This window comes from Brassica oleracea, chromosome C9, assembly GCF_000695525.1.
Source record: "Brassica oleracea var. oleracea cultivar TO1000 chromosome C9, BOL, whole genome shotgun sequence".
NCBI classification, from domain to species: domain Eukaryota; kingdom Viridiplantae; phylum Streptophyta; class Magnoliopsida; order Brassicales; family Brassicaceae; genus Brassica; species Brassica oleracea.
Genome location: NC_027756.1, coordinates 26,214,802 through 26,225,033, shown reverse-complemented (window position 1 = coordinate 26,225,033; position 10,232 = coordinate 26,214,802). Strand labels below are relative to the sequence as shown.

The following is a 10,232-nucleotide window of genomic DNA, read 5'->3' as shown; positions in this document are numbered from 1 at the left end:
AATACAAAATTTTAAATTTCAAACTTAATTCTTAATCAAAACTCAAAATTTAATCATTTTAAAAATCTAATTTTAAATTTAAATTCTAAAACTCAAACATTAAGTCTTAAGTCTACACCCTATATTTAATATCCTATACCCCAAACTTAAATTCTACATACAAAATCATAATTATAATCTTTACAAACTTATAATAGAAACTTTAATTTAAACTACGAGTATATTCTAAAACTCAAATCATATACTTAATCCTAAATATTAACCCTAACCCCTAAACCACATATCTCATTTTAGCATGTATCATTAAAACATTAAATCTTAACTTTTAAATAAATTATAATTCCGTAAAAACTTTTAAATTTCAAATACAAAATTTATATTTCAAATTTCAAATTATGATATCAAAGTATTTAAAGCTAAGATAATTTTTATAATAGTTCAAGATAAATAAAAAGATAATATGTATTGTTTTGTTTTGAACCATTGATTGAATTTGATCAAAGGCCCAAAATCACTCTTGTGTATATCCTCTTCCTTTCTTCCTATTGGTTTACTTGTTTTTATGACAAAAATCACCATCTGCACCGTTGGATGATATTGAATCTAACGCTTGAGATTAACTGTACTTTTTCTGTTTTAATTATTGTTTCTGAGATCTACAATTCAGATAAGCAAGAGAGAGAAGAGATGGAGTTCGTAGATGGTAGAGAAACGAGAAGACGCGACGTCAACACCACCACCACTACCATCGTTCGTTACTATCACCACCATCGCCATCTCTCCCATCCCCAATCGCTCGTCATCACCACCATGGCTTCTATGATCCGTCTTTCCACCACCACCGTCACACTCGTCTCTTCTCTCTTTCTCTTGGAGAGAGTAAACTTGCTGAGTTTCTCACCGACGTTTTGGTGGTCACAGAGAGAGGTAGGGTTCTGCAGTTGTATTGTACTATGTATTGCTTTGAGGGATTATAAGACATAGCTACTTGTGAGAACGTTGATGGTCTATATTTTTGAATTGTGTTGTTGATTTCAATATAAATTATTTTTTTCAGATTGTGAAGAAGATGATTGAAATGATCGACTCTGGTTTTGATTGTGGGAATGTGATATGTGCCAGATATGACAAGGTGAACTCTCCTTCTTCATTCTAAAATTCAGTGTACGATACATCATACTTATCTAAGCTATGAACTATTTTGACCTTTGAGTGTTTCTTTATTTAAGCTAATTTACTTTGAACACCTTCTTCAGACCTTGTTTCTAGGAAAGCAACACCAGCAAGTGTGGACCTCCTCTATGACATCTCAGATGATGTATGAGAACAAAGGCTTAAGTCGGAGATGGCAGAGAAAGCTAGCGGTGGTGGTGTAGGCCTAATGGAAGAAAGTATGCTGCTCTCTCTAGTGCTTTGGGTACTTTACCTTGGAAAAAGCCTTAATCTTCTGAATTTGAGAAATTGGCTAGGTACATGGTTTACTTTTTTTTTTTTTTTTTGAATATATGTTAAATTTACTCAAAAAGAAAATACACTGTTTTGCAACTTGTGCTACATTTTATAGGAAAGAGAACTCAAGATTTTGAGACTCTATGCTATCTGGTGGAAAACAACACCCCTAAGGCTGCAGCGAAGGTAAAATTTCGAACCTGACGGAAGGAGAGACATTTGTTTCGGACTTGCCTATCAAGCATGCCGACCATAACCGAGACTGTCGTTGGAGTAGCTCCATGACTTCTGTCATTTCTTTCTCGACATAAAGAATGTATCGAAAGCTGGAAAACATAGCGGGTTAGGAACTTGGAAAGAAAGTCCTGACTATCCTTGGTAATCACTATTATCTCTGTCCAGTCTGTGGTGAACCTCCCACGAAGAAGGTTTTTGGTTAGCCGAGACCACACCTCTGCAGCGAATGGACATGAGAAAAACAAATGATCCCTAGTTTCCAACTGGTTGCAGAACACACACGCTGGGTTTATACTAGAGGACCATTGAAGCATTCGGTCACCAGTTGTTAGACGGTTCTGAATAGCTAACCAAGTAAAGAAAGCAAATTTTGGAGTATGATGTTTGAACCATAAGCTCTTGTGCCAGTCGACAGTTTGAGCTTGCTGATGAAGTAAACTCCAAGTGTTTTTTGTGCTGAATACATGTTTATAAGCATCAGGAGAACTCTTCCAGACAGCACAATCCTCTTCATTTGATAGCTTGGTTCTCCGTTCTTCCATAGCAGCTTCAATAATGTTCAGAATATCTTGTCGATGGCTTCTACGTCTTCTTCTCAAAAGCAACGCTAAAGAAACCGTTGTAGTCGCTCTTATCCCCAAGTCAATACACCCACGGACTAACGTCCAAGTGGAGACCAAGAATCAAACCAGAAATAGGTTCAGTTTCCATTTCCCACCTTCATTTTATGAAACTGTTTTGCGATGTCTCTATACTTCAGAAGCTTCCTCCACATCCATGATCCTGCATTTGTTGTATCCTTGATAGACCATATTGTGTCGTTCTTAACCAAATAAGCCTGGATCCATTTAGCCCAAAGCAAAGGTTGAGAAGACAGGAGCCTCCATAACAGTTTCAGAGTACGGATTTTGTTCATCACTTTAAGTGATCTGAGACCCAAACCTCCTTTCTTAGGGAGACAGACCACATCCCAGGAAACTTTTGCTTTCTTCACATTAAGAGAAGGACCAGACCAAAGAAAAGCAGAGCAGAGGCTGTTGATTTCATTGATACATTGCCCCGAGAGTTTGTAACCAGTCATCCAAAAGTTTACCATGCTTAGCAATACTGACTTTATCAACTGTAGCCGACCAGCCATAGACAGGAAATGGTTGGTCCATAAGCTAATACGCATCTTTATCTTCTCGATAAGCAATTGATAATCATCTTTTCGCATCTGACGCGTAAGAAGAGGCAGGCCTAGATAACGCACCGGTAATGTACCAGAAGCAAACTGAAACGTATTAAGCAGTTCTTGACGATTCTCATCTGTCATACCAGCAGAGTAGATTGTGGATTTCGCCATACTTATCTTCAACCCTGAGACTTTTGCAAAATAGTTAAAGACGTTCACAATACTCTCAACTGATCGTACTCGTCCATCCGTAAATACCATTAAATCATCAGCGAAACTAAGGTGAGTAAGTCCCAGATTCTTGCATTTTGGATGGTATCCAAACTGGTTCGCATGTGCAGACTTATCCAGCAGTTTGGACAGCACGTTCATGCATATGGCAAAGAGATATGGAGAAAGAGCACAACCTTGTCGTAGACCTCTTTCACTCTGGAAGTAGCCAGCCAACTCACCATTTACTTGTACAGAGAAATAAGCTGTGGTAATGCAAAGAGATATCCAATGAATGAACTTAGTAGGGAAGTTCATGGCCTCAAGCGTCTTGAGCAAAAAGCTCCACTGAACTGAGTCGAAAGCCTTTGAGATGTCTATTTTCAGAGCACATCGCCGTGATATCGAGTCTTTGTGGTAGTCCTTTACCAGCTCAGTAGCAAGAGGGAGGTTCTCAATGAGGAGTCTACCTTTTACAAAAGCGGATTGGTTCAACTCAATAAAGTCCGGCAGCGTATTCTTCAATCTGTTCGCTATAAGTTTCGAAATGACTTTGTAAATGACGTTGCAGCATGAGATCGGATGGTAGTCTTTCATCTCTATGGCTCCTGTCTTCTTTGGTATCAAAGCCAAAATCGTGGTATTGATTCCTTTTGGTAAGAAACCTTTTTCAAAGAAAGATTGGATCGAAATGATGAACTCCTTTCCAATAACTGGCCAAGCTGACTTGAAACATTCCACTGTGTATCCGTCTGGGCCGGGTGATTTATCATTTCGCATCGCAAATAGCACTTTAGTTATCTCCTCTGCTGTGATTGCCTTCAGTAGCATCTCATTTACTGTATCAGAACAACGACAAGGTAGCAACTCGCGAAGCTTATCGATTTCAATGCTCTCAAAGTCTTGTGGCTTATGCTGTAAAAATTCCCGGAAATAACTCTCAGCTTCCCCTTTTATCTCCTCTGGTTTATGAACTACTCTCCCATCACGACATACCACCTCATAAATCAAACTCTGAATATCTCTTGCACTAGCTGCTCTGTGGAATACTTTGTTACTCCTATCACCAACATTGAGCCAGTGAAGTTTTGACTTCTGTTTCAAAAACTTCTCCTCAAGACCTGAGATTTTATCCCATCTTTCATAAGCAACATTCTCATTCTCCAAGTTGACTTGTGATGGGTCACGCATACTGAGTTCCCGTTTTTGACAAAGCTCTGCGTAAGCTTCCTTTGTTTTTGATGTCAAATTTCCCATGCTATCATTTGCTAAAGACCTGATTTCTGGTTTCAGTGCCTTCAGCTTTTTTGAAAATCTGTAAAGAGATGAGGTCGACGAGAAGATGGGAACAGATTTGTTCCAAAACTGCGACATCATCGGGAGGAAGTTTTCTAAATCAGCCACTGCATTGACAAATTTAAATGGTCTCTTAGGCCGATGAATTTCGGAACTCAGATTAATCCGACAACGTAAATGGTCAGAGCACCCTCCTCCGTCGAACACATTATACGATTGCGGGAAAGCACTGAGCCAGAAATCATTAAACAATACTCGATCCAGCTTCTTTGATATAATCCCTTCACTTTGCTTGTTACTCCAAGTGTAAAGCGGACCATGAGAAGGAAGATCAAGTAAAGAACAGTGTTGAGTAACACTTTGAAAATCACGCATTCCTTGCATTATAAACGGGGTTGTTTCATGATCTGAATGCTCTTCAACATCCAAGGTTTCATTGAAATCTCCCAACACTAGCCACGCCTTATTTCTAAAGATTGGCGAGTTTTGGTGATTCTTCAGGTCCTCCAAGAGTACACACCTTTCAGCTTCTGTATTTTTTGCGTAAATAACGGAAAGAAAAAATTCATCTCCACCACTAAGAGCCATAGAGACCGTGATCAGTTGATCACTTTTAAAAACTGGAGTTACTTTCACATCAGATCGCCACACCAACCATATTCGACCCAAGTGATTGTACTCATAGTTTGTTAACACAGACCAGTCACCAAAGACGAAAGTTGTTATCCTCTGACTCCTTCCCTTTATAACCCTTGTTTCCAACAAAGCACCAAACTGAAAACCTTGCTCTCTGATCTACTTTTTTACAACTAAATGTTTTTCCTTTTTATTAAAACCTCGGACATTCCAGAAGAAACCCGACAAAATTAATGTTTTATTTTATTTTTCCGTTTCCCTCCAACACTTGGGACTGTGTCCTTTGTGCTAGAAGGGCTCTTTCCAGAAGGGTTTCTGTTAACTCCACGAGATGGTTTTTGAACAGCTGAGCGAAGAAGTCTTTCCCTCGTTTCAGTTTTATCATTACCCCTTATCTCCTGTGAATTTACCTCCGGTCGAAATTCTCCCTTCTCCATATCCTTCTCGATAGCATTGCTATCATTACCTTCACCCATGTCAACTTGACCCTCCTCTACATCTAAAACTGCAAAGCGGGATGGTGAACTAATCTTCTGATCATGAACGTGGTCCTTGCCTTCTGATCTGCCCCTCTTCAAATGAGAGACATTCTTCCAACCCAAATTCTCTATTTCACCACCCTTCTCTGCATCATGGTACTCTGTTGTCAAGTTCAGAGTCACTGTATCCTTCACGATCTTTGCTGGTGCCAAAGTTTCAGTGGGTGATTCCATCTCAGCGGCATCAACTAATTCAACGCTAGCTACCGCAGGGTTTTGTTGATCCTTTTCCGATGCATCTACCACAGAAGTCTCAATCTCCTTAGCCGGCGTCTTTGTGGGTGACTTGGCCTTAGTCAGAATTTTTACCTTAGCACGGCAAGTTGTATGAAGGTGTCCCCATTTAGAGCAGATGGTGCATCTGTCCGGTAACCATGGGTAAACAAATTCCACCTCCGCATTGACCCCAAGTTTAGACTTGAAACGATTGCTGGTACGTAGTTCTTTTGTCATATTAGCTTCGACAAAAACTTTCGCTTCCTCAAAGCTATTACATTGGAGCGTATCTGGGTGTAAGCGCTTTGGTTTTCCTACAGCACTAGCTATGAAACCAAGACCTTTCCAAGAGAACATCCTGCGAGGAACATTCTTCATGATGATCCACACTGGAATAGTTTTTATCTCTTCAACCTCCTCTTCCTCCTCCTCAGGAGCCCACTTTGATAGAACTAACGGGATGTTTGCAATGTTTCACATTCCTCTTTTGAGAACCCTTTTCCTTGTAGCCTCGTCCTTGATTCTGAATTTCACAGTGCGATCATTAACGACATAGACGTCAATTCTGATAGATTTATCTCCCAAAGGCCAGATCTTATTGACTATGAAATGGATTTTTGCTACATGTGGTGCCTTGTACAGAAATCGACCTTCGAGAAGATCATCCCAAAGAGGCACAAATTGTGATATCACGTCATCTGGAACTTCAGCGACTTCCTGTCCTTCACTTACTCCTATTTCTAGAACATGCTCAGAGAGCGATGGTCCATTCTCTGCAACTTTAACCCATGACGGGTTTAACTGCTTCACAGGTGCTACCTTGCTCGTTTCCGAGCCCAACTCCACGGGATCTTGCGTCTCCGGCGCCGGCATCGGCGTGGGGACTGATTGCTTGCGGCAGAATCTTCAAAACCCTAATCTCCTCACAAGTCGCCCTATGCTGACGTGTCGTTCTACGTGCAGTACATGGTTTACTTTCTCCTTGTTTGCTATTGAATTTTCAGAGTATTGACTCATGAATGTTGGTGTGTTGGGTTTAAATTAATCTTACAGGAAAAGTGAATACGCGGCATGGACACTTGCCAATAGCTATACACTTAACCAATCTCATCCAAACAAGAAGAAGAAGAAGAGAAGAAAGAGACAGGAAGAAGGAGACGACGGAACTGCAATGGGAGGGAGACCGCAGCTTAGAGCTTTAAGTTTTGGTTTATTAGGCTTGGTTCAATTTTTTTTTGGTTTATTTAGGTTTGGTTAATTAGGTTTTGGTTTAATTTTTTGGTTAATGTATAAACTGATTTTATTTGTAAACAAAATTTAATTAATAAATAAAATTTAATTTTTAATTATTGTTTTTAATCATTTAAATATTTTTTAGTTTTTATAATATGATTAATTGTTTTTATTACAAAAATTTGAAATAAATATTACATTTTAAAAAATAAAATGAATTCATTATTATAAATATTAACAATTGCATAGAAATTAATGCTACTGTTGTTTATTTAACTATAGCATACGACATATCCGCTATCAAAAGTGCCAGACCTATTATAACGTGCGCTGTCAGAGCGTTTTAGGGAGCGCTATTATATCGAATTCATAGCGTTTTTCGTCCACTATTACTACTCATATTTCCTGTAGTGAGCTTAACTAATCTGATTAGATTTATTAGGTTCTCCAGCTCTCTGTGGATTCGATCCCTAAGTTTTACAACTGAACCTTTTATTTGAGAGAATAATTCACTCCTTAGGGTAATTTGAGAAATATCAGCTTAGAAGCTATTTTATGTTCCAATATGGAAAATGTTTTCATATTTATAGGTAGCTTTAACTTTATCAAAATATGTATAACCAATCAAATTTAATAGTTCTATTTTGTAATTGGTTAAATAGTTTCAATTTATAGTTTCAATAATAGTTTTTAGATAAAAATTAATTTTCTTAATAACTGTGTTTTACCTAAAACATCTTATATTTAGGAACGGATGGAGTATTTACATTCAATATGCTTTTGTGGTCCAATCCATAATGAGAGCTTGAGCTCGAGACTTTTGTAAGAATTGATATTTAGATTTTCTCTTCTTGGTTTTGTTTCCTAATCTTAAATTCAAACAATTTGTTTCTTTTTTTTATTAAACTTAATGAAGGCAAGGAGAGATTTAAGGGCACTCAAGGGATTAGTCAAGCTTCAAGCTATAGTTAGAGGCCATATCGAACGAAAGCGAATGTCAGTCCATCTGTGCAGGATGCACACTTTGGTTCGAGCTCAGGCTCGTGCTCGTGTCACTCGTGTTATCGTCACACCTGAATCATCCTCTTCTCAATCCAACAACACCAAATCTTCTCACTTCCAAAACACAGTAAGCCTGTTTTAGATTATTCTTATTTAATCTGAAACTAACCTTTTATTTAAGAGTCCTCTTTAACAACTCTATTCTCATCCATAAGGATCCACCAACGCCAGAAAAACAAGAGCATTTGATCTATTCATGCATTTCCAAGCTAGGTCACTCTCATATTTTCAAGGTAATTACATCATTATAGGCGTATGTTCAAACCATAGTAGGTTTGTATGTTTCTCGTTATTGCATCCATGTTAGTTAGGCTTATACATTTTACATTTGTTATCATTATTTGTGAGTCCTATAACTACTTATACTAAAAGACTGGAATATAATTTTCCAGAGGAACGGCTCTTTGGCAAACAACAACAGACCGTTCTCCGCTATGAATCCTTGAAATGGACAGGAGACACAAAAATTCTTATACCCGACGCAATAGACTAGACATGTTCTACTTATCCCAGCTTGTCATAGACAACTCAGGCCGGTTTGGACCAGTTTACACCTTCCCTTTTAGCCCGTCCTCCTCACATGAAGAGGCTGTAAACCAGTTCTTCACTGCAAAGAACAGTCATCAGTTACACTCAGCTACTTCTATAAGCAAGGGCAGTGCTTTCACGGTTAGTTCAATTGCACCGAGTGATTGCACAAAACGTTGCTGCTATGCGGACCATCCAAGATTCATGGCTTGTACAGAGTCATCTAGGGCTAAGTCCCGCTCGGTAGTGCCCCAAAGTCGCGACCTCAGTTGTATAACAAGCAGTCTTCGTCGAAACAGTTTGGATTTGTTGATGTGCCACACTGTGGTTATACAAGGTCTGGTCCGTAGAAAGTTTATGCTCTACACATTAGTTTTATGAACAAGTCTTATCCCGGTTCAGGTCGGTTTGACCGGCTTGGGATGCCAACTGGGTATAGGTACTGAGAAATGATGTTGGACCGGGTTATTCTATTTGGTTGGGGTTGTGATAAACTGATTGTAATCAAATGTAGAAGTGGAGAACCGGTTAGATCCGGTTTTTTTGTAGATCAATTGACTAAGAGGATGATTGGTACCAGTTGTGGGAGCGGTAGACAACACCATTTAAGTTCACAGCACTCAATCAAAAGCAATCAAGCTTTATCACTTTTTTTTTACATTCACAGCAATTTATAATAAATTCACAGCCTTTCTTTAAAATCATGTTATTATAATTGTTGTCGAGAGACAAATACATACAGTCCAAATCTAATGAGTCTTAAGAATTAAAAACCTAAGGCCAAAGAAAAAATAAATTAAGTTACAAAAAAAAAAGAAAAAATAAGAAAAAATAATCACAACTATAATTCTACAGCCAAAACATGAAAGCACAACATATACCAATCATACCCTAAGTTTTGCTATTAATTTTCCTGGTTGCACTTTGGAGCAAGTAGATTAAATCTTAAATGCAAATAGAACCTTAAAAAAAAAATGCAAACAGAACTTGCTTAATCATAATGTTGAGTACACAACCACTCTTAATCCATGATGCTGACAACTATTGCAGTTTCCACGTAACGATAATGACTATATTTTTAAAAAATAATAAAAAATTTGCTTATACAATTGAAATGATATAAACAGAATAAAATAATGACATTAACATAGACTAACTGAAAATTTATTAAACAACTACGGTTTATAAGAATTGATTTATTAATTCACTGTAAAATCATTATTAAACACTACAAGAAAACAGCAAGGATCCCGAGGGAAAAAAACGTCGGAATTTCGTCGGAATATCGTTATTCCGACGACATACCAACGAAACAAGTCGTCGGAAATAATTCCTCGGAATTTCTTCTTTCCTAGGAAATCCCTCGGAATTTCCCGACGGAATTCCGAGGAAACAAACTTCCGAGGAAATTCCGAGGATCACTAGTTTGTCAGAAATGTCCTCGGAATATACCGAGGGAGAACTTCGTCGGGATATTTCCTCGGACGTTCATCGATCGATGCGAATATTCCGAGGAACAGTTCCCTCGGTATATTCCGAACGTTTTTTTGTAAACAGATCGATCGATGGATTTATGTCCAAAAACGCATCGATCGATCGAGTAAAAAATATAATTAATTTCCTCGGAATGTAAAAAATATTAATTTTTTTTT

General features: G+C 38.1%; 1 protein-coding gene and 1 pseudogene across 5 annotated transcripts; both read left to right on the top strand.

The window, feature by feature from the left end:
- The first annotated feature begins 655 nt into the window (after window positions 1–655).
- On the top strand, window positions 656–7,045 carry LOC106318750. Of its 5 annotated transcripts, XR_001265371.1 has the most exons (5): window positions 656–927; window positions 1,058–1,132; window positions 1,257–1,469; window positions 1,565–1,635; window positions 6,811–7,045. XR_001265371.1 is itself a non-coding variant. In XM_013756866.1 (3 exons), the coding sequence occupies exons 1-3, from the start codon at window positions 688–690 to the stop codon at window positions 1,374–1,376; spliced, it is 435 nt and encodes a 144-aa protein (XP_013612320.1). In that variant the 5' UTR covers window positions 656–687; the 3' UTR covers window positions 1,377–1,470. The 5 variants fall into 5 exon arrangements, 1 of the variants encoding a protein (XP_013612320.1); XR_001265370.1 differs by lacking the exon at window positions 1,565–1,635; XR_001265369.1 differs by lacking the exons at window positions 1,565–1,635; window positions 6,811–7,045 and adding an exon at window positions 6,400–6,478.
- Window positions 7,046–7,900: 855 nt separating this feature from the next.
- LOC106314662 lies at window positions 7,901–9,137 on the top strand (annotated as a pseudogene).
- The last annotated feature ends 1,095 nt before the right edge of the window (window positions 9,138–10,232 follow it).

What these genes read in the sequence shown, in the direction of transcription:
- LOC106318750 (XM_013756866.1), top strand. Translation starts at nt 688, where the DNA reads ATGGAGTTCGTAGATGGTAGAGAAACGAGAAGACGCGACGTCAACACC. An exon ending in TTTGGTGGTCACAGAGAGAG is followed by an intron (nt 928 to 1,057) that starts GTAGGGTTCTGC and finishes TATTTTTTTCAG; the next exon opens with ATTGTGAAGAAGATGATTGA. An exon ending in TATGTGCCAGATATGACAAG is followed by an intron (nt 1,133 to 1,256) that starts GTGAACTCTCCT and finishes CACCTTCTTCAG; the next exon opens with ACCTTGTTTCTAGGAAAGCA.